This window comes from Rhincodon typus, chromosome 12, assembly GCF_021869965.1.
Source record: "Rhincodon typus isolate 14 chromosome 12, sRhiTyp1.1, whole genome shotgun sequence".
Lineage (NCBI taxonomy): Eukaryota > Metazoa > Chordata > Chondrichthyes > Orectolobiformes > Rhincodontidae > Rhincodon > Rhincodon typus.
The window spans coordinates 63528937-63554029 of record NC_063343.1 but is presented as its reverse complement, the minus strand read 5'-3'; the positions used below and the strand labels follow the sequence as shown (position 1 = coordinate 63554029).

The following is a 25093-nucleotide window of genomic DNA, read 5'->3' as shown; positions in this document are numbered from 1 at the left end:
TAGTGTCTGTACAAATGGAAAGTTGTGCAGAAAGGTTTAACTTATGTTTGTAATATTAACTGCAATCTCTTTCAGCCCATTAATCTATTATAGTATAATAGCAGCCAACTGGACCATTAATTAAGGTTGATTTATGCCACAGACAAGCCTCTGTAAACCACACTATTTAACCAAATCACCATACTGTTTTCCTTTCTCTCTTCTGTGCTTACCAAAGGTATCTTTAAAATCATCTATTGTCATCGAATGCTTAGCCAAGACCATAAAGACCACAAGATATAGGTGCAGAATTACAGCATTCAGCCCACCAAGTCTGTTACACCATTTGATCATGGCTGATGTGTTTCTCAACCCATTCTCTTGCCTTCTCTTGTAACTCGTGATCGTCTTACTAATCAAGAATCTCTCTCCGACTTAAAATACACTCTGACTTGGGCCTTCACAGCCTTCTGCAGCGATGAGTTTCACAGATTCACCACCCTTTCGTTGTAGAAATTCCTTGTATCAGTTCTAAGGGGTCATTCCTTCACTGAGGTTGTGCGCTCAGGTCCTAGTCTTTCCTATGAGTGGAAACATCTTCTCTATGCAAGCCTCTCAGTATTTAGTAACTTTCAATGACACCAACCCCCATCTTCCTTCTAAACTCTATTGAGTACAGGCCCAGAGTTCTCAACCTCTCCTCATATGAGAAGACCTTCACTTCCAGGATCATTTTTGTCAACATCCTCTGGAGTCCCTGCAAGACACACTTGCCAGGCAGCTATTGGATAGTGTCACTCCAATTAATAGCATATAGCACATCCTTCCTTAGATAAGAACCCAAAACTGCTCCTAATATTCCAAACGTGGTCTGACCAGAGCCTCAGCAGGGCATCCCTGCTCTTGTATTCAAGCCCTCTGAAAATGATAGGCAATGTTGTATTTGCCTTCCTTACTGCCAACTGAATCTGTATTTAACTTTAACAAAATCCTGAAATAAGACTCCTAAGTTCCTTTGTGCTTCAGATTTCTCCATTTAGAAAATACTCAACATCTCCTTCCTTCCTTCCTATCAAAGTGCAAACCTCACACTTGCCCACAGAGTATTCCATTTTCCTCTGAAAAGACTGATGTTAAGGACCTAATTTTGCAGCATCTGCAGATTAGCAATAATGCCCTTAGTTCCTTTGATTAATGCACAGTGTGAAAGTTATGGTCCCAACTCTAACCCCTGTAGAAGTCCACTGGTCATTGACTGCCATCATCAAAAAGACTCTTTATTACTATTTTCACCAGTCAGCCAATCCTCTATCCTTGCCAGTAACTTGCCCCTAACACTATGGACTCATTTTATTCAGCAGACTCCTGTGTGGCACCTTGTCAAAGGCCTTCTGGAAATCCAAATAGATCATGTCCACTAGGTGTCCTTTGTCTAACGTGCTTCTTACCTCCTCAAAGAATTCTAACATGCGTCAGGCATGACTTCCCCTTAAAGCCATGCTGACTCAGCCCTATTTTGCCATGCACTACTTTTATTATTCATTTACAGAATGTTGCTGGTTGGCCGGCATTTATTGACTGGCCCTAGTTGCCCTTGAAAGTGGTGATGAACTGCCTTCTTGAATTACTGCAGTCCACTTGCTGCTCAGGACAGAATTCTCAGATTTTGACCGTGTGACAGTGATGGAATGGTAGTACATTTCCAAGTCAGCATGGTGACAGGTTTGGAGGGGAACTTGCAGATGGTGGTCTTCATGTATCAGCACCCTTGTCCTTCTAATTGGAAGTGCTCATAGGTTTGGAAGGTTTGTCTGAGGATCAGTGGTGAATATTTGCAGTGCATCTTCCAAGTACTCTGCAATCTCATCCTTAATAATGGACTGTAAAATCTTACTAATGGATAAGGTCAGGCTAACAGGCTATAATTTCCCATCTTTCACCTCCAATGGTGATATGTTTCACCGAGGGTTTCAGATCGTCTCGGAAGCAATTTCTTTCCCAGAAGACTGCATTTTTTTTGGCCATCCTATCAGGACCCAGTCCAAAGTTGATTTTTCCTGAATACCTGCAAACCTAGCTTCAAAAAGGACATAAGTGCTTGTTCAAAAGGTTGTCCCAATGAATCTAGAAGCAGTATCAAGGCATCCCTGGTACAACTTCTCTCATGCTGTGTGTCACTGTTACAGCGTTCAGAGCTCACTGCAGTAATTGAGTGTGGTGACAATTGTTCTGTACAGAGACTGCTGGAGGTCAAACACACCTTTCTGTTAGGTGAAGGCTGGGCTGGTGAAGTCAATCCAGTGTTGAATTTCTTAGTTAACAGGGGCCATTTGAAAGAGATTATGTCATGGTATGTGATGTATTCCACATATTCAAGAATCTCTCTTTCAACAGATATAGGAAGTGAAATACTTGGATAACCAGAGGTGTACTCATGGGAGCTTTGTCTTGGTAACATTCAAGTACAGGCCAAGCTGTGTGTATGCAGAACCGGAGCAACTGTGAGGCCTGCAAATCAAATGTAGAATGGGCAATGATATGGCAATCATCCACGAATTGCCGATCACTTGTCTACAGTTTAGTTTGGCACAAAGGCTATGAAGTTAGAGATTTCCAACCAGAAAGTATTTAATGCAGAGACAATTGATCTTTTGATGAAATGTATAGCCACCATTATAATAATTCGTAAATAGAATGGTGGCTATTACACTGCCTTGGTTGAGATCTTGAAGAAGTTTGTTTCCGATCTCACTCAAGATAGTTCAGTCATATCATGTAACTACTGAAGGATTTCTTGGACACCAAAATCTGTGGGGCAAAATTTATAGAGCCGCACAATTTACTGAGTTAAATGTAGAGTTCCAAGTGTTTTTCTCAATACTATTCTTGAATTGTGCTGGCAACCAAAGATGTTTGGATGATCTAAAGCCACTGCACCTGGGAGGCTTCCATCAAGTCATAGGAAATTAGGCAACATATCCATTGTTATTCAGCTCAACTGAACCCTCAAATAGTGAGTCCCACATGTTCATTACACTCTGATAAAAAGAGGCTGATTTTGATTACTGTGTTGGACTTGTGACTTCCATATATTTATCGCCCCTTTGTTCTGGTCAGGCGAGCGGAAAGGTTGTCTCTAGAACTCAGCTATTCATGAATTTAAGACCAAATTGATGCTCATTATACAAAACAATGAATTAGTTCTCTTTCAGGGAACTATCAGAAGACTGCTGCAGCAGCATCTGAGTCAGAACATGCAAATTTCTGACCTTATGATGGAGGGAAGGTCACTGATAAGCAACTGAAGATGGTTCGGCCAAGGACACTACCGTGAGGAGCGAAGGGCTCTTGTGATGCAGCAGTAGTGTCATGATCTCTGAACTAGCCGCCCAGGTTCAAATCCCACCTGTCCAGAGGTATGTAATAACATTGCGGAAAATGTTGATTCGAAAATATCTGGCCAGAGAAGCTCCTGCAGAGATGTCCTAGAATTGAGCTGACTGACCTCCAACCACCATGCCGATTTTCCTTTGTGTCAGGTATGATTCCAACCAGTGATGAATTCTGTCCCTCCAATTACCACTGATTCTAATTTAGCTAGATCTCCTTGATGCCACACTCTGTCAAACACAACCTTGATGTAAATGGAAGTCACTCTGACCTCACTCATTTTTTGTGCCATCTCAAAACTTGGCATAACTTCCATCATCCAAGTTATTAATTTATTTTTAATTAATTTATCATTAAATAATTTTTCACCCCAGTGCAGATTCCTGTAGCACTCCTCCAGTTACAGGCTGTCAACCTGAATATGCCCCTTTGTCCTGACTCTATGTTCTGTCATTAGCCAATCCTCTTTCTGTGCTGATACACTACCCACAAAATGATGGGCACTTTGAGTAGCCTGTGTGATACCTTGTAGTATGCCTTCTGAAAATGGAGATGTGTTACATGTACTGGTTCTCTATGCCTCTTGTAACATCCACAAAGAACTGTAATAAACTTGTCAAGCATGATTTCCCCTTCAGGAAACGGTGGGCGGCATGGTTGCACAGTAGTTAGCACTGCTATCTCACAGTACCACGGACCCAGGTTCAAATCCAGTTTTGGGCGACCATCTGTGTAGAATTTGTACATTCTCCGTGGCTCTGTGCATTTCTGCTGGGTGCTCTGGTTTCCTCCCACAGTCCAAAGACATGCAGGTTTGGTGTTGGCCATGCTAATTGTCTGTAGTTTCTAGGAATGTGGGGCAAACTGAGGGCAGGGTGGGATGTTCTTTGGAGGGGTGGTGCAGACTCAAATGGGCTGAATGGGCACTTTCAGCACAGATTTTATGAAACCATACCAACTCTCCTTGATTTTATTATGCATTTCTAAATGCTCTATTAACGGTCAAACACTTTTCCAGTGACAGACATTGAACAAGTTGACCCATAGTTATTTGCTTTCTTTATTTTGCTCCCCTTTTCAATAAATTGTGTTATATTGACAGTTTTCCAATCATCTGGGACATTTTCTGAATCCAAGGACTCTTGGAAGATTACTACCAGTGCATACACTATCTCAGTGGCTCCTTCTTTCAAAATTCTAGACTGCAACCCATCAAGCTAAGGAACTTCATGGTATTTAGCACCATGAGTGTTCCTGGTACTCTTTCTCAAGTGAGAGAGGTGAAGAGGAGGTACGGCTAAGATGCCATAAGTGAACGTGTGATCAGATTCCATCAACATCACTCCATCTAAAATGCAAGTTCCACAAAGCTATCAATTCTCCTGAATATTTATCTATCTCCACTCAGCCACTGCCCCAGACATCATTTGTTCCTCACTGCAGCAAAATACTTAATCAAGTAATCCATGTTCAAGGCTGTGTAGGGTGTTGATTCTCTGTTCACAAACCTCATTTCCTGTTGATAAGATTTTATTGGCCACATTTTCTGTCAACATTTATCTCTGTAAATTGTTACATCAACATTTGCCATTCAATTTTGTCATGTCAATATAGTGTAGTTTTAAGTTCTTGACAGTAGCCAACTCTTCAAGAAGTTTTTGATGTCCTTTTGCAGCATGACAAGTACTTTGCATTTGTATTCACTGTAGAGGAGTATAACATAGGTATTGTATCAGGGAGGAGGCTTAAACAATTTAGTAATGAGACACAGAAGAGATATTAGCTGTTTTAGGCTTGAAAGTGGAGAAATAGTCAGAGTCAGTTGAGGTGTATCCCAGACTGCCATGGGATGCAAGAGGACAGCTGAGGCAGTACCCTTACTTGAGAAGGGTGGTATGGATAAATCAAGAAACTATAGGCTAGTCAGTCCAATACCAGTTACTGGAAAAACTTCTGAGGAATAGAAGTTAACTTCCACATGGAAAGGCAATGATTAAAAAAGAATTGTCTGCATGGCTTTGTGAGGGACAGATCATGTCTAACTCAAGACATTTAAGAACTATTTTGGTAAACGCTTGAAATGCCACAGCATACAAAGTTATGGGTCAAGAGCTGGAAAATGGGATTAGAATCAATAGATGCTCAATAATCACAGCAGTGTCAATGGTCTTGCCTACTCTACAACTATTACTATTTATGATCATATGCACCATTACCAGCAACATTTTGTTTGTAGAAAAACGTGAAAATTGGATACTGAGAATAACCTTCAAAACTCCAACAATATAGTTGAGGTACATGGAAGACAATGTACAAAAAAATTAAAACCGTGAACTTCCATAACAGGCAAGAGAATGACATTCAAACAAACACAGGTGCTCTAAGGTTTTGGACTAGATTTGTAGCTCAGGTTGTGGGTTTTGAGGTTGGTTGGCTCGCCGAGCTGGTTTGTTGTTCTGCAGACGTTTCGTTACCATGCTGGGTAACATCCTCAGTGCAGCCTCCGATGAAGCGTCGGTGTGTTTTCCTGCCTGGTTTTTAAACTGTGGAGTCCATTGAGCTGGACTGCCTCACTTCCGGTTTTCCTTCGTAGTGGAGTGTATATAGGGTCAAATTCTGTGTTTACTAATGGCTTTCTTTGTGGAGTGCCAGGTTTCTAGGAATTCCTGTGCCTGTCTCTGCTTAGCTTGTCCCAGGATTTTGGTGTTGTCCCAGTCAAATTGGTGGTTCTCCTTATCCATGTGGATTGAGAGAAGTGAGTATTGGTCGTGTCTTTTTGTAGCCAGTTGGTGTTCATGTACCCTTGTTGTTAGTTTCCTTCCTGTTTGTCCGATAATGTGTTTCTCACTGTCTCTGCAGGGGTGCTTTTAAATCATATTTGCATGTTTGAACATTTTCAATCATTACAGTTATTTTATAGATGGATGTACATTTAGGTGAAATAGCCTTCAACATTCTCAAGTGGATATCACACAAATGTATCCACATGACCAAACTGATCTTACTCAGCATAAAATGTCTTGCATAACAAATACTGTAGAACAACCAAACTTAGCACATGCCATGCCAGCCTTCTGTTTTGTTGGACACATTAATAAGTGATCTAACTGGCATTTAGCTAACTCTGCATTATTCTAAATAAATGGACTTTGGTCTTCAAAAGCTCCTTCTCAACGTGCACCGCTGCTTTCTTGAAGTGCCTAGATTTGGTCTACATTTACGTACAAATGAGTATAATAAATAATGTCCCATCAGCTGTAACATTGGAAGGAGAATTTTGAGATATTCAATTGTTTAGTAAACTGAACTTTAATGCTAACAATAAAAGGTAGCATGCTTTTTCAAAAAAAAAAAATCACTTAAAACTAAATAGTTTGAACTGAAAGCAAAGATTGAAACTGCTGGAAATATCCAAGAGATACAAAACCTAAGGAAAGAACAAAGTCCTACAAATCACCCATTCACAATCCGAGGATCAATGTTAATTTCCAAAGTCAAGACTGACGGATTCATTAGGCAAGAAAATGAAGGGATATAACTCAAAGGACAGGTAAAGTGTGTTCCAATACAGGTCATGCATGGAAGAATAGACGGGGAGTTGCTGAATGGATCATGATATCTTATACTGCTGGCTCAAAATCTAAATTAGTGCAAATGTTGTGGAATTAAGAATTATTTAACTTATTGGTTCAATCTAGTGGTTCAAAGAATCAATTCATCACACTGGCAGGGATGAACAGGCATTAAAACATTTCAATTCATCGTATTTTGTCTTCGGTATCTAAATTAAATGGATATTGGAATACAGAATATAATTAACAAATTTTGAAATTTTACCAAACTGAGCAGCAGGACAAATTATATTAATGGACTGCAACAGGACATAGGTTGGTTTGCACAATAGGCAGATGGAATTTAATAGAGAAGTGAGGTTTGCATGTTGACAAAAGGCTTCATGGCAAATTCTAAATAGTGCAGGGACATAGGCACGTATTTAGATTTTTAAAAGGTGGCAGAACAAATTGCAAGAGTGGGCAGAAAAAGATACAAGATAGGGCTTCATATAAATAACTTATGAACTCTTAACTTCTTTACATAGCTCTGGTTAGATCTCAATCAGAATATTGATGATCTCACTTTAGGAAGAATGTGAGGGTTTTTGAAAGGGTGCAGACGACATTTAGAAGAATGGTTCCAGTAACTTGGAATTTTAACTACAAAACTAGGTTGAATAAGAAGGGGTTGATTTTCATTGGACAAGACTGAAGGACAGTTTTACAGACAGTTTTACAATGGCCAGTTTAGATAAAAATCTGACAAAACAAAATTCCCATTATCTGAAGGCATAAGGACTAGGGGGCATAGATTTAAGGTATCAGCAAGAGAGACAAGGGAGATTTAAGAACTCAGGGAAATGACAATGTATAGACTGTTCCTCAGAGTGCCATCATGAACTCAATCAGCCAAATTGCTTCCTTCTGCACCGTAAATGACCATGACTCCAAATGCACAAGTAGAGAGCTTCCTCCAATAAATCACCACCCCCACTTCTTAAACGAACAACCCAATTGAAAACAAAGATTGTGGAATCATAATTAATGATAAATCATTAACACATTCCCTATAGCTTAAATCATAAGGTATCTGTAGCACTTGACTTGTTGGTCATGTACCAAAAAAAATTTTGAACTGTGTTTTTAAAACTCCTGGTAAACATATCTCAATGTGAACCAACATCAATGTATTTTAATAATTATCCTTAATAAGTAGTAATGACATTGAAAGTAACAACACATTCGAAGGTTTCACACCAAACCTACTAATAAAACATTCTCTAAAAACAACATTTCTTCATAATCATATAAAATAATCCAAAATAAGTCACAAACAGTGCTGTCAGTCATCTTTCTTAGCACAACAGAAGAGTTAAACTCTGCCAATATATTTCTGGTGATGCTGGTAATTCATACACCTGAATTTATCACAACTTTCAGTGACAGTACTACACCCAATTAACCACACCATATATAATCAACAACAGAAGGATAATATATAAAAAAAGGACAAAAGCTATAGTTCCACAGCTCAAGTTAAAACATCTCGTTTCTGGTACTACGCTCTCAATATCTCGTCATAAGTTATTCCATCAGTAAAATATCCTATGAACTACATCCTTTGACTGAACTTCCCATTTATTCAAATAGAACAAGCTTGATTTCAGCTGACATGTTTTGGCTTATTCAGGTACTTGCCAAACTCAAAGCAGTCAGTTTCTAATGACCAACATTACCTCAACACCCCCAATCGTCAACTAGATGTGAAAAGCAGGAATATACTACAGGTATATGGGCTGATACTCAACAATACTGAGAAAAGGTAAAAATCTATTAGAACAAATGATTTTATAAACAGGACTTGCAACAAACTGGGCATGTTCTGAACAACTTATAAACCATTCATTAGCAAAAATGATTGTCACACCATGGCTTTACCAATGCTTCTCCATCCAGTTTCCTTGAAATCCATTTATAAGTGAGCTGTTATAAATATGAAGTTTGCATTCTGCCCAACAAGTCTGGGTGGCTTTGTTATTAAAAAAAAAAAGGGCAGGGGGGAGGTGGCAGCGATTGTGGTTAGATGATTCCTTCATTGAGAAGGTGGTCCAAGATGTTATTCACATATGTAAACAATGTCCAGAAAAGTTGCACTGATGGTGGTCAAACTGTTGGTCTCCAACTCAGTGGTTTTAGGATTGCCTAACTGTTATGAAACTTGACAGTCTCCAGAAGTCAGAGACCAAGGGCGCTAGACCAGCATCTTAAAACAGATTAACCATTAGCCCTGTCAGTCACCACATGGCTGGGAGTGCGCATTCAGATTTAAATAGCAGATCATGAAGATTCAAAAAATTGCTCAGACTTGCTAAATCGAGAATCTTCAATTCATCCCTCATCATGAAAGTCAGCTCTACGATTAGGAAAAACAACAGAAACTGGAGAAACCCAGCAGTTCTGGCAGCATCTATGAGTCAACGCTTCAAGTCCACTGATCCAAGTTTTTGTTTCAAATTTTCAGCTTTCATGGTTTTTGTTTTATTTTTGTGATTAGGAGTTGCCCATCTGGGAAAGGAAGCAAGCCCACAAGAAATTAGAATCACTTTGGGCTAGTTTTAGAGATTGAAGTGTTCACTTAACACACAGCATAAAGTAAACCGTGATGTGGGACATTAAGTTAAATTGGAGATATTTTCTGCAGTTCAGAGTATGAGTTGCTTACTGAAAAGATTTTAGACAGTGTTGCTCTTACTTTTATCACAGTAGAAGCTTTAAAAATTTAAATCTTGCTGGGTAATCCTCTAGATATTGGAAGTTCAAATTATTTTTAACAAAATTATCAAATTTTATAGGGGTAAGTATGAGATGAAATTTCAAGTTGTTACTTATTGTCATCAGGACATTAGCACACAGATCCTATTTACAAGGATATTGTCCCTGCCTTTTAATTACACAAATTAAATCAATGCAAAGACCCAGGTGCCAGGTATGAGTTCTGAAAAAAATGTCATAGTGCTCCAAAATGGCCAGGCAAAACAAAATCTTTGCATCCAATCTGCCCAGCCCTGTCAGGCTTTTATATGTTTTAAATGAGATCCCCTATTATTCTTCTGAACAGACCCCAAAAACCCAATCTTTCCTTGAACAAGAGAACTGCCACCCCAGGAATCAGTCTACTGAATTTTCATTGCACTCTGTTCATGGTAAAGTATATGTTTTCCTAGGGAAAGAGACCAAAACTGCAGACAATAGTCTAGCTATGGTCTCACTAATGCCTTGTACAGTTGCAAAGGACTTCCATCCTCCTGTACTCAAAACACTTTTGTAATGAAGGCCAACATATCTTATACTTTGCAAAATACTTGCTGCACCCACATGCTTGCTTTCAGTGACCAGTGTACAAGGACACCTGGATACTTTTGTACATAATCTATCATTTAAAAAGTACCCTGCCATGCTGTTTATTTTTCCTACCAAAATGGAAAAGCTCACATTTACCAATGTTATACTACACCTGCTATGTATTTGCTCACTCATTCAACTTGTATAAATCATCAAGGCTTCTTTACATCCTCATAGCCCAGGGAGAAAAAGCAATTTCGTCCACTGTTCTTGTGCCAGATCTTTCAAATTGCTATCCAATTAGTCTTTCTTTCCTCATTAGCTCTTTAAAGGTTTCCTTTTCAAATATTTATCTAATTTACTTTTGAAAGTCACAACTGGTTTCCAGCCATCACCTGTTCAGCCAATGCACCGCAAATAACTTGTTTGGTTAAAAAAACTCCTCTCTGCAGATTTTTTTCCTAGTTACTCTAAATCTGGTTAGCCAACTGAAACAGTTATTCCCTGTCTGCACCCTCAAACTGTGGACACCCCCCCCACAAAAATCTTTCCTTAAAATTTTACTGTTCTGACAGGGAGCAGTCCCAGCATTCCCAGTCTTTTCAAATAACTGAAGTCCTCACCTCAGATACCATTTCAGTAAATTCCGCTGCACCCTCTCCAAGATCAGACACCCTTAAAATATGGCACCCAGAATTAGACATCACTCCAGTTAGAGCCTAACCAATGATTTGTTAAAAAAAAAGTTTAACTCCCTTGCTTTGGTACTCTAAGCCTTTATTGACGAAAGTGAAGATCCTCTTGTTTTAACAACCTTATCAACTTGCCCCAGTACCAGATATTTATGTTCTGTAAGAGGTATTGCCCACAAATGAGTAAGTCAATCTAGAAAATTCTAACCAAAACGTATGTATTTCTAATTAAAGTTCGCATCTCAGCAACACAATTCTTTTGAAATCTGCATTTTTACGTAGATGCAGTTAATGCCAACTCACTCAACTTTGATTCAAGATCAGCTGGAATGAGTAAAAATTCAATCACAATTCTGAGCAGTATCATTGACACAAGGATTGTGAATAAGACAACGAGCACATGCATATTATGCAAAGCTAATTACCACAATGCTCCAAATTCACTTATCAAAATTTGGTTTTAAGTTATAATTTAACCACTTATTTCTGGTGAGCAAGTGAGGCAACCCCCTAACCATTTTTAGGGTTATAGCATACATAGCTGGGAAACACTACAGTTTCGAAGACAAGTTATAAGGTAAACATTCAAAATTAGTCATGACGCTCGTGAACACTTCAATGCAAAGTTGGTAGACATCAAGTATACCAAAACCATCCTTTTCGCACATCAGCTTTGAATGAACAGGGATGCAGCAAAATTCCAGCCTTATCCACAAGTAATGTAAAAGGACACAAAACACTGCTACTTCATTCCGGATGGAATAAAAGTACTCAAATGAATTAAAACAAACTTTAACATTTCAAAAGAAAGAAAATTTTGACCTCTTGATGTCCACATTAATAAAATAACAAGTAACAAATTGCCAACCATGACTTAGTCATTAACAAGTTCACTTTGGTATCAGAAAGTCATGGCTCTGAGACCTACTCCAAAGAACTGAACACAAAATCTAGCCTGACATTCTCAAGGCAGCACAGCGTCACTTTAGGATCAGTGCTGAGGGAGCATGTGAGTCAATCTAGAACTGGGGTCACACTTTAAAACTAAAAGGCCTTCCATAGTGATGAGGAGGAATTTCTTCTGAGATTCACAATCTTTGGAATTCTCTTCCACAGACAGACCAGTTAGACTGGGCCACTGAACATACTGAGAGCTGAATTAGATGGATTTTTGATTGAAAAAAAAAGTTAAAAAATTACAGGCAGGAAAATGAAGTTAAAGCCATAACCAGATCAGGGAGTGTCTTATCAAAAGATCAAATATTCTATTCTTGCTCCAATTTCTTATGATCAATGGAGAGGACGTCACCAGAGGTGCTGACTTTCAGGTGCAGGGTTAAATATTGAGAGCAAAGCTACATTCTCAGTGGAAACATGGAACTAAAAAAAAACAGTTCTCTTAATGTCCTATCTAAATTTTCCCTCAACCACCATCAGGAACAACAGATTAAAATGGTAATTTATCTCATTACTATTTGTAGCATTTTATTCAAAAAAAGTTAGGTCACAGAGTACAGATGAAAGTTTTCATGGTTCATATCAAATGGAATTTGAAACATTAGAGGACGGACAGTGTAGATGCACCAGGATGATGTCACTGATGGGAATTATAGCTTTCAGAGACTTCTGATACTTGGACTACTGCCATTACAACAAAAAAGGCAGAGAAAATTTAGTAACAGTGGGGAAGGCAGTGATAAAAGTCCTCCATTATAAATTCGTTGATGTATAAGGAATGAAGTTTGGAGTGCTTTCTTTTTGCAGAAGGTTGTTACAGCATAGTTATAATGCAGTACTAGATCCGTTTTAAAAGGGATAATCCTTTAATCATAGAATCTTTCAGCACAGAAGGCCACCATTCAGCCAATCACGCCTGTGCCCTATCCTTTCAATTATAAACAATTAATTTCCTAAGAGTATTACCGTCAAATCTGTTTCTAACATCCTATGGATCAGTTGTCAGCATTGTCGCCTCAAAATAAGGTGATGGGGAGTTCAAGTCCGACTTCAGAGACTTGAGTCCATAACGCAAGCTTCAGTACAGTCCTGAGAGGAGTGTCAACTTTAAGATTAAAGGTCAAACTGAAACTTCAGCTTTTCCATCAAATAGACACTAAAAAGTATAGATTGGCTAGTTCGTTGGCAGTAAAGTGTTTTGGAATGCCCTGAGCTAGTACAAGCTGCTACAAAAATTGAAATTTCTTTACAAAACAACATGGTGGCTGCATTTCAAATAAAAAGTGGGAGAGAGTGTTCTCAAGGGCTTATCAAATGCAGAGATGACATAACTTGCCAACAGCAGGATGATGGTATAGAATCAAAGCACAGGATATTCAGACCATCATTCTTGTGCCAGATCTTTGAAAGAAATTATTCCCAATGTTCTATTGTTTACCCGTAGCCCTACAATGTTCCTTCCTTGAACTACTGAAACTGCTTCCATTACCCTTCCAGGACAATTCTCCAACTAGCTCTCCTCCCCAACCCCCACCCCTTGCCAGATCTTTTACTAATTACATTACATGTGCAATATCTGGTAACTGACGTTTTTGCCCATAATCAACTTCTCTCCACCACAGGGCTTCCTAAAGTGGAGTCAGGCTCCCACGTGCGGCCAGCAGCTGAGCTTTTAGGCTATAATGGTCACCCTGGAGTCCTAACCAAGTTACACAGTTGTGCTCCCCCTCTAACAGGTCCCTGCTCTCACAAATCTCCCATCTTCCCCACTCAGAGGTTAGAACAATACAATTCAATTTTCAAGCCTTAAAAGTGGGCCATAGTGGACCATAGTTTAGGATGTGCCGCCCTATCAACTGCACCAAAAAGTCTTCATACCCTATCAAGTTACAGTTGTACAGGCATTCTTTGAATAGAGGTGGTGTAGGAAATATTTAATGGGTGGTGTTACAAAGTTACAAATTATTTACAGCACAGGAAGCAACTATACAGGCTCAAATTCTTGACGACATTTAAATTCCGTACTGGCTTCATCCCACCTCCCAAATATTGTCAAATCATAGAGGAGGAGAAACTGGTTCCAGTGGCACAGGCAAAGGACAAAGATCTAAGATAACTGAAAGAATTATACTAATAGGTTCATGTCACAAAAGAGGAGAAAAATAAAAACTTTTCTGAAGAAGGGTCTAGGCCCGAAACGTCAGCCTTCCTGCTCGGCCTGCTGTGTTCATCCAGCTCTACGCCTTGTTATCTCAGAAAAACAAGGCACTGGTTTTGTCATGCAGCAAGTTGTGATGCAAATGCACTGTTGAAATGATGCTCAGGATGACATCAAATCAATTGTAACTTTCAAAAGTGAACTGGATAAACTTGTTAGGACTCTACAATAGCCGTTGCAGCCTAAGAGCTCATGACAGTAAAATGTCAGCTCTTGATCCTACAAGCAGGTCTGATGCCACTTTAGGAAACCTTGTAATGGGGAGAAGTTGTTTAAGGGCAAAAATATCAGTTACCAGATATTCCGCATTTAGGTAAGTAAACCTGTTTTCTCTAGAATTTACACAGTTATGGGGAGATCTGATCGAAGTCTTTCAGATATTAAGATGAATAGACAGAACAGAAACTATTTCCACTAGTTGGGGATTCTAGAACTAGGAGGCACAGTCTAAGAATAAGAGCCAGGCTGTTCAAGAAAGACATTAGGAAACACTTCTACACACAAAGGGTGGTTGAGGTTTGGAATAGTCTCCCTCAAACAGCAGTGAATCTGGATCCGTTGTTAATTTTAAATCTGAAATAGTTAATTTTTTGTTAAGCAAATGGTATATAGAGTTAAACCACAGAGTAGCAATGATCTCATTCAATGGTGGAACAGGCTTGAGGGGCTGAATAGCATATACCTGTTCCATGGGTAAGTACCGAAAGGGGAAAGCATCTGCTGGTAATGGTGCAGGAATGGGGAAACAGGACCAGGCTGGAGAGCTCAAACAGCCTGCAATGGCGTGATGAGCTGAATGACCTCCTTTCCTGTGCTGGAGAATTGAGAGGGAATTTGATTCATCATTTCTCTAAAGCTCATCCAAATTCATAAAGTTGAAATAAAAATGTTTAAAAAGTTAAAATAAAAATTAATATCGTAATCATTTGTTTAAATAAAGAACATGTTTGTACAAGAGTTAGAAAAGTCAATTAAGTTTGAACAAGATGCATATAAGCAGATTATAACTTCAAACTTAAAGTCATGAAGTTTGAAAAGTTGAGTTCAATAAGTTAAAGGCATCAAGTTTCAATAACCTATAAAGTCATCAAGTTCAAATGGCAAATTAGACTGTTTAAGTTTAATGATTTTATCAAGGTTTCAATAAGTTATAAAATGTTAAAACAGTGTCTAACGAGTTAAAACAGTGTCTAACGAGTTAAAACAGTGTCTAACGAGTTAAAACAGTGTCTAACGAGTTAAAACAGTGTCTAACGAGTTAAAACAGTGTGAAGCTCAATAACTAATTTTCAGGAAATTAAATCTGAACAAGGTAAAAATATATTAACTTTGAATGACAAATTGTGAAAGCTATTAGGTTTGATTAACAGTTATAAAAATATCAGGATTTTAACATGTTCTAAGATAAGAACTTACTAATTAGTTGAAGAATATTAGATTTCAACAGTTTAAGTCGTTATAGTTGAACAATTTAGAAACATCAAGTTTGAACGATAACTTATGAAGTTAAATTTGATTAGCAAGGTTTTAAACTTTGGAATTTGAATAATTTATAAAGAAATTAACTAGGGTAGAGTTGTGAAAATATTAAGTTTCAATAACTATTTTCCAGGACATTAAGTTTGAACAAGTTACACAAAGATGTTGAGCAGTAAGCCGGGGGTGTACACTTACCGCCTGCAGCGTGCTTGTTCTGCTTTGATCCCCGCTCGCAGCTCCTGGAGGAGAGTCCACATTGTTGGTTGCGGCCCCGGGGTTGCTGCTCCTGAAGCCGACCTGCGAGTCCTGCTGTACGGCTGTAGTAGGAGGCGGTGGTGGCGGAGGCTGAGGCTGGGGAGGCCGCTGCTTGCCGGCCCGCTTGTTCTTCGCCTGTAGGCAGCGCTGGTGGAGGGCCAGGCTGTGCTGGCGCTCCAGGTCCAGGCGCTCGGCCGAGGCCCGCTGGTAGCGCGCCTCGCAGGCCGTGTGGTGCCGGCGGCACAGCTCGATCCGCTTACGGAGCCGCTCAACCACGGCGCTGTGCCGCGGCAACACGAACTCGGCCATGGCGGCGGCGGTTGTCTTCAAGACTTTACCCCTCTCTCCCCCTCAGAAAGCCGGAGGGAGGAGGGGAAAGCCACTCATCAACAGCCGCCTTCAGATTCAGGAAGCACGGAGTCAACGGGAAAACTCTTCGCTTAGACTCTTCTCCATTTTCTTTTTTATTTTTGTTTTACCTCAGACCATCATCGACGGACAGACAACCGATCGTGAAGGTGATTGACAGGCCTCGGCAACCAGTCGCACAGCGGGAGGGGCAGTGCCATCTCATGATTGTTGTTCCCCTGAGCCAATGACCGGATAGGAAGGTGGGCACCCGTGCTTTGATTGACGCACCTTCAGCCCGATCAGATGAGAGAGACTGAGAGTCACGACCTATCGGTTACGGGGTGGTGGACGGACACCGCCTACTTCCATTGATTGACGGTCGGTTTGACCACTCCGAAGTAGCTTATCAGATTATCACCAATCAGTTAGAGGTAGGCGGGCGAATATTTCCGTATTATCCAATTGCGATGTGGCAGCCAGCCTCGATGGACGTGCCATCGCACCAACCCGAAAACAAAGTTTTCAAATCCAAATGAAGCAGTATCCAATTACAGAGGGGAGGCGTATACTTCCACTCCCTAGGAGAGTAAGGGAGCTGAAGTTTGTTTCATCTCTTTCAAGGCTCCTTATTCGACTTAACAGTAATCTAGATCTATGACAAAAAATGCTGGCCATTTATTTTTATGATCAACATGCCTGAGTGTCACTTGACGGAAAGTGAAGTCGAACCAATGAACTGGACTGTTGTTTGTAAAATAAAGAGAATTTCATTTCTACTATTAAACTTTTTCGTACCAAAAAAAAATCAAAACCCTCAGCCGTTTCCTCCAAAGGAAGGAAAAATGGGAATTTGGACGAATTGGGCCCTGACTTCATTGACGGGTCACAGGGTCACGTCCTTGCCCAACGCATTCTGGGAAATATAGTTTAGCTAACAGCACAGATTAGAGAAACAGGACACATTCTTAAACTTTGCACCTAAAATCTTAGACTAGTTTTGAACTGTAAGGAGGATTGTAATGGAACTTCTGCGGGGGTAGAGAAATGGACATAGTGCAGATGAAATTTGATGAACAGTTTGAGGCAAAAATTGGAAAGGATTTCAGCCTAGCAGAGGGACCTGCATTAATGATGATACAACCAACTCAGAATACTGGAAAAAACCACCAGCTCTGGCAGCGTTATGAAAAGAGATAGAGTGTTCAGATCAAGTCCAATACTAATTAACTCTGAAGTCATCATACTTGACTTGCTCTGGTTAGTTCTCTCTCTCTCGCTAGCACTTTCTCTGCTTATCTCAGATTTCCAGCAATGTTTTGCTTGTGATTCTGACTTTTACAAATAAAGGCTTAGACTATAACAGCAAAGTTAATTACTGGTTAGGCATCAACTTGTTTTATTCATGCACAGGACACTGGCATCTTGAACCTGGTCAGCATTTATTGAGCAACTAAGGATGAGCAAGAAAGTAATAGAGAGATGTCTTATTAAGCTGGAATATTCTCACCCAAGCTCCTGCAAAAAAAAATTGACAAATATTTCCAAGGCTAGGAAGGAGACTTCACTTTCTTAGGTAGATTCAACGTTAGGTTGCATGTTCTCCTTTTAGGAGAGAAGGTGAAGTAACAAGTTAATAGAACTATTTGAACTGATGAAGGAATATTAGAGGAAAAAGGGGTGAAACTATTTCCAATCACATGCAAAATCTGATATTCCACTTGTGACAGCTGAGACAAAGATCCCATGGCACTCTTGGGATCTCAGCAAAAAAACTAATCATTTTTTGTCTCATTGTTATGTGACACCCTGCTGTGCAAAAATTGCTCATCACTATCCTAGCATTGCAAATGTGGCCACAATTCGAGAGAGTCACTGGCTGCGTTTCTACTTTGCAATTTGGAATGGTGTTTCTCTAAGACGTGACATAAATAGGTTTGTTCATTTTAAAATGCCTCAAAAACACATGATTGAACTAATTCACACTCTTGAGCAGTTAACTAGTTGTTCCCTATAATCAATTCACAGTACTCTTGGATTAAGTGACATGCAACCACCTCTCTCAAGAAGTCCAGTCCTCCATTCATTTTCCTCTTCCAATAACTCAGGGCCCTAACAAATGTCTATACCACTCACATGGTCTCACACTGTTTATAGCAAGTGGCTAACCTCTGAGCCATGAGGCCTGGGTTCAAGTCCCAACTGCTCCAGAGCTATAGAATATCTCTGAACAGGTTACAAATCGATATTAGTCCGGAAGATGTCTAATATTAGAAACTAAGCAGGCCGCAATCTGGTTTGTGCTTGGGATTACCAGAGTGCTGTAGGTTGTCATTGATGGTGTACATAGCTGCCTTCCAAGCAGTTGACCTGGGTTTGATACTGGTTGTTGCAGTTTGCCTATTTGCAACTTTCTCTAACCCAAAACTTCTGGCATGCCTCTAGGTCAGATTTGCCTATAACTAGATTTAAAGGGCTCTTGTGATGCAATGGTCATGTCCCTACTTCTGAACCAGGAAGCTTAAGTTCAAGGCCCACCTTTAATAACATTTCACAACATCTTTGAACAGGTTGATAAATAAAATCTACAACAGGATTACAGACCCCATAAATTGATATTTCAGAAGCCCTTAGTTCAAGTCATAAATCACACTTACTGCAAAGGTATAGAATAACATTGCAAACAGGTTCATTAGAAAATATCTATAACAAATGGTTACAAGGAAAGGCAGGGGTATAGTGGTTAATGTCACTGCACAGGTAATCCAGAACTTGAGGCTAATATTTTGGATGTAGGGCCTCAAGTTCCCAACATGTCAGATGGTGAAGTTTTACTTAGGCCAGGAGGCCCAGATTCAAGTCCCACTGCATCTGCAGCAGTGGTGTTGCGAACAGACAGCTGAGGTCTCCTGGAATGAAAGATAAGCAGTGGACTCAAAGACTACTGAACTTCTAACTTATTTCTTAATTTAAACTAGGAAAATAAAGGAAGACTTTAATGTTAAAACTATTACCTTTATTTTTCGACTCATTCCATGAAGAAATGCTTAACTTTTCAAACTCTTACTTTGTACCTTGGTACCTGAGATAGCACCTTGTGTGGTAACATTATACATTTCACTATACCTATGTACAGACGATAGTAAAATCTAAACCTAATCTAACAGGTTTTGAACACCATCCCTGAACAGATTGATTGAAAATACCTATAACAAGTGGCCTTCCTCCTCCCATATCAACATTGGATTCATATTCCACTGTTTCCTCCACCGACACCAAGGTTAATACACTCATTCCAACAAGGAGTTCTCCTCCCACTTAGTATTCGCTCCACCTCCCAAGATATTCATCCAGCACCTTCTTCACTCAAATCTCCATCCAGGTGCAAAAGAAGATTTGTTCAAGCCAATCTACCCATGACTCCAATCATTCAATATGCAGATTCCTGTCAAATCATCTGTTGTAAACTGAATGGTCATCAAGTTCAGTTGTCTACATCCTAAGATTCAAATGATAAAGCAGGGAAGTCAGTAAAATGAAGAGCCTGGACATCTGTTTTAATTTTTGTTTTGTTTTTTTTTAAAGTTGCAGGAAACAATTTTCACATGATTTTGCATTTACATTTCTGGAAGAGAAGTACTTAAACAGTTTGACCCCAGGTGGAGTCAAGTCAATGTTGTCTGACACTCCAAATTCTCTACAATCAGCTCTTTAAAGCTCAGAGTATCTCTGTGGAAAGACGGGTCCTTTATGTGCTACCTACAAATCAATTGGTTAAGAGTGTCCAGACTACTCTAAGGTCATTCACTAAACAGGGTGAAGACCGTTTAAAAGATGGCAAAGTGAGCTTTTTTTAAACAAAACATTGAACATCAGAGCACAACATAACATTAAGAAAACATTTAATAACAGGATAAGTTAAAAACCAGTGAGCATATTTTAATAACTCAATTTAAATTTACTTAGGTGAATTTTCCCCATATGGATGTTCAGACGTGTCTTTGACTGGCAATGGATTGGAGAAGCATTAACCAGAATGGTCAATCTGTCACTTGAAACTTACTGATAAATCTACCAGCACAGAAGCAAAGGACTTCTCTTACAACATATTAGTATGCAAAAAGCATAATCATAGCAAAAACAAGGGATGAAATTATCTTGTGTTACCGTACCACTGTCAACAATTTCCTTCTGTAATTATGACTTGGACATACTTTAATTGGAGTGCCTGTTGATACTCTGCTATAGGCTGCAATGGCAGAAAGATGGTTTGGTTACCATTACAAACTTTCATTTCTACCACTGTTAGCTGCTGCCATGGTGATTAGCACACCACCCTCACTTGGGAATCAAGGTTCTTATAAAAGTTTTACATCGGGGACAGGGAAGAAAAATAACATGGTTACATTGCTCATCACATTCTGGAAAAGCCAGCAAGATTCTCAGCTGGGGTCCTGGGTCGGCCATGGATTTTGTTTTGTTATTCTACACAAAATCTTGAGTAGGCTCCAGAGGCCTCTTATTGCAAGCACACTGCAACTAGAAAAAGGCCACATTTGCCATATTTTCTCAACTGAAAACAAAACACATCAGTATTCCAATAAATTTTGGCAGTGCAGTGTTCCCATTGCAACTGGATTATCCCATCAAAAATGAAAGCTCACATGCAGTAACTCATTTAATAAGCTTCATCCACAAAACCACACAGTTCAATAAAGCAAACAAACAAAATTGAATCAAATTAGGAAGTTACAATATTTAGGAAGCCCAGCCAAGAGTGGGGGTATATGGATCAGGGGCACGGGCACTACAGTCATCTTGTCAATGTACCTTCATACACTTCTTCAAATCAATGGATTCAACAGCAATAGCAGCAACAAGAAAATATTTGAGAATTCAGTGCAAGAGAACATGGCTAGCAGAAAACGTTAAGGAGCAGAAAGACCACACAGTTTGTTTGGGCAGGGCATTATGCGGCCTTCTTTGTAGATTGGTGTATGCACATCCGTTTACAAGTACTGCCTCTCCCACAAACCTGCCATCAAATTTATTATATTACGTATTATGGCCTTACAGCTTGCTGTGCTAATTAGGGATTATCCAAAAATAAAGTATAGCAAATCTATTATTTTTATCCAAAAGATTAATACCAAAAATCTGAGGCGCTCCAAACTGGCCAAACCAGTGTCTGAGGATTTGCATTGCTTTCAGAATGAGATGGTCACTTTGATTTGCACTTAGAGAGCCTTTGTGCTACACCCATTAAGGAATTACTTCAGTGCACCCTTTTTTTTTGGGGGGTGGTGGGGTTGTTGAAGAGAAATTTCTCCAATCAAATTTAACCATCCAACTAAAAAATTGATTCCAATTCCGAGGTATAGCAGAACAAATCATGTACAAGTGCAATTTTACTATCACCAGCAAAACTTAAAATTATATGTTTGAGAGAAAATGGGTACAAGATCTGGATGGGTTCGTCTCCCAAAATACAGAGGAGGAAATTTTTAGTACAGTTTCTTTTTTTCATGAAATGAGGTTACAAGAACCACCTTACTAAATTGGTTGCTCGGTTGTGGTGTCACCGAATTCGGATTTTTTCTGTTGCGGTAAACAAAACATTAACTGGTCATTCATCTCTTTGCTATTTGAGAGATGTCACTGAGGCACAGGTCTGCCCTATGACATGTAAAGAAACTGACAAAAGACAAGAGTACAATATGGTCAATGAAAATGACATCAACTGCTATGGGATTAAATATACTCACACCTAATAGTACAACAAGATAAATACTGCAAGTTTGATATATATTTTCAGTGCTTTCTCATTGTTGGCTCCTTCTCTTTAAACTCTCTCCTGCCTTGTACAGTGCTTCAAAGATTAAAGATTTCCACAAAAAGCAAACATTCAGGACAATGGAAAATAATTCCCTTGAAAAAAATAAAACCCCTACGCTGAGGACTGGAGTTTTATTTGATCCCTTCCTACTCAAGAACAGATGTGTAAAGTATACCTATTATCTTGCTTTGTTTGCATAAGAAGTGATCAAAGGCCCAAATGTGGAACTAAACATTTAACTTGGTAAACCCCACACAGGCATAATTCAAAAGAAATCAACAGCTTGAGTTAAAGGTTATAATGTTAGAGAATCAATGATTAAGTAATAATGTGTTCAAACTCACCATTGAAATTTGGAACACATTTTGACTTGAAATTGGTCATGTATTATTTGAGCAATTACAGCACATATTAGATTTCATGAGCAATAACTCCTCATCCATCCAAAATATACCTCAACTCAAACTTCAAAAGGCAATACAACAGGAAGGACCATTATGCTCTCAAGCTCAATCACACCCTCTTGTCAATTACTTTACCAATGCCCATGTACATAGCTTAGCAAAAAGGTCATGCAGCTCTAAGCAAAAGCTATCAATGCCAACACATTGCCAAGAAAGGAGCTGCATTTGGACAGTGTGGAGAATTAGCAGAACTGTCTTTACCTTAACAACTAACGAGCTCAGCTGTATAGTGAGCCAATGTGAATTGAAATCATCCTGGACATGCTTGGAAAGAAATTAAAAATTCCCAGCTGCAAGCATTCTACCCTCCCACTTGGATAAGTGAGATTCCAATGCTTGTGGGAGTCCAGACGTGGTGCAACATTACAATTGGCTACTGACTACCATGTGCTTAAAAAAGAAGTCAGGATTTTAAAATTATCCTATAAAACAGCATTTATTTGCAGCCATTACTATCACATCTCACTGAAAATATACAAAATCAGCAGGTCAGAAAGCAAAGTGTTTTAGGATATTAGATCTGTTTCAAAAGTACACTTCATGAGATTGGTTAGGAACTAAAAACCCTGCAATCTAATTCTGTAAGTTTATGGGCAGGTAGGGTGCCAAAATAGACAAAGTAACATTAACAATGATGACTTGTGAATAAGTTTTCATTTCAACAGAAGTCAAGGAATTAGGTATTTGGGAAAAGATGAAAGAACAAAATCCATAAAGAGCAAGCTGCAAAAATATCAATTTATGGGGAAAATCTTTTAGACACAAATTGTAGTCGTGGGCCAATTCGGTATGGATAGGAAGAAAGGGTGGAACAAGCAGGAAAATTAAACCTACAGAAAAACCTGAATTGTGCTGGAGCTTTCCCCTCATTTACCTCACTGATCATTTGCTCAACTATCAACTTGGAAAGTGATTGTTTAAAAATTACTATTTCCTTTATTCAAGGCAGAGGAATGGGAGATAGCAACATGAAAATTGCGGAGTTAATTTGGGTGAGTGTTGTTAAAAAGCTAAAGTTCTTTTGTTGCTCTCCATGAGACACAGCAGGAATAAGTTTAAGATAAATTATGATGTACAACAGAAACTATTCCTGCTCACTTCCACACTCATTCCATCTCAAAAGAGAGCCTCAAGATAAAGAAACTGGAAGGTTTATAGCATTTTGCCAAATACAAAAATTTGTTCAATGAATTTTTGGGGAAGTAATTTGCCAATACAGGAAAGTTTGTACTTAAAGCCAACAAGGCACTCTGATGGTACATAGGCCACCATCCCATCAGTCTGCCTTATTTACCAGGCTCCTCTTGGCTTCCATATTGGGTCTACCTACATTAATTGAGCATTTTGACTTTAATTTAGCAAGTCTAAAATCCAATTGAAGATTACCAGGCACTAGTTTAATAATTTAAGAATTTAGAGGACTTGTACCAATGAGCAGGAATTTGTTTTGCTAAATATATATTTTATATATAAAGTACATTTCAATTCAGATTACAGTCCTTGCTGAAAATGTACAATAACCTGATCTATTTAGTGTTTGGTCAGTATGATGTGTAGGGTTTTCTTTTGCACACAACAATTGTCTCACGAAATCCTCTAAAAGTTCAACTCTCTGTAATTCCAGTGACGATGGTCTCTCTTTAGAAATCGCAAGTGTTGCCCAAACAAAATTATGACAGGAAACAGCTCAATCTTCCCATTGTTTTCAATTTGTACTTGAGTCATCTTTCTTCTGTAATAAAAGAAATCACAAATCAAAAACACAAACTCTACAGTAAGTTAATTCCAAAACTTCTTTCTACACCAAGATATGGTACTGGACTTGTAGACCAGCAATAAAAAAAAGTGGTCATAAGTGACGACAAAAGCTGTCAAGATCATCAAAACATTGTTTCAGTAACAGAGATAGTAGGAACTGCAGATGCTGGAAAATCTGAGATAACAAGGTGTAGAGCTGGATGAACACAGCAAGCCAAGCAGCATCACAGGAGCAGGAAGGCTGATGTTATGAAGGGTCTAGGCCCGAAACGTCAGCCTTCCTGCTCCTATGCTGCTGCTTGGCCTGCTATGTTCATCCAGCTCTACACCTTGTTATCTCATTGTTTCAATAACATTCCTTTAGGGAAGGAAGCCTGTCTGCTTTTCCCAGTTTGTGATTCCATTCCAATGCTAAACTGGTTGACTTTCCAACTCTGAAATAGAGTCATTAGTCAGTCGTAATTCATTAAGTGTTTCAAGGACAAGCATGCCAAAAACCTTCTCAGATGGAGACATGGAAAAAATGCCACGCTTGCCAGTAATACCAACCAAGAACGAATTATAAGACAAACCTTGTATTTTAATACCAGAAATAGAAGTTCATTACGTGCCTCAAATAATTTTAGCCAAATTACTGTGATGGATTTTCTGTTTAAATTCCACTTTTGCTACTCATCCTGAAATCCATCGGTATTAAAAAAACTATTGATCTTAGTCAAACATCTCAGAAGATGAAAATCTTCCAGACTGCAAGAATCTCAACTGTGTTCCAGACCAAATCTCAGAAGTAAATTAATTGAGATTCAAGGAGAATACTATTC

General features: G+C 39.1%; 2 protein-coding genes across 4 annotated transcripts in view; both read right to left on the bottom strand.

Moving 5' to 3' along the window:
* The window catches only part of maml1 (mastermind-like transcriptional coactivator 1), an 84177-nt gene extending 67782 nt beyond the window's left edge, over positions 1-16395 (bottom strand). The window contains exon 1 of the mRNA XM_020515095.2: positions 15807-16395. Within this exon, the coding sequence (XP_020370684.1) occupies positions 15807-16175 (369 nt within the window). The 5' untranslated portion in view covers positions 16176-16395. The remainder of the gene's footprint in view (positions 1-15806) is intronic.
* Positions 16396-19741: 3346 nt separating this feature from the next.
* canx (calnexin) overlaps positions 19742-25093 on the bottom strand; it is a 46165-nt gene continuing 40813 nt past the window's right edge. For all 3 annotated transcript variants that reach the window (XM_020515085.2, XM_048604070.1, XM_048604071.1), the window contains exon 15: positions 19742-24246. In XM_020515085.2, coding sequence (XP_020370674.1) covers positions 24220-24246 — 27 coding nt within the window. In that variant the 3' untranslated portion in view covers positions 19742-24219. The remainder of the gene's footprint in view (positions 24247-25093) is intronic.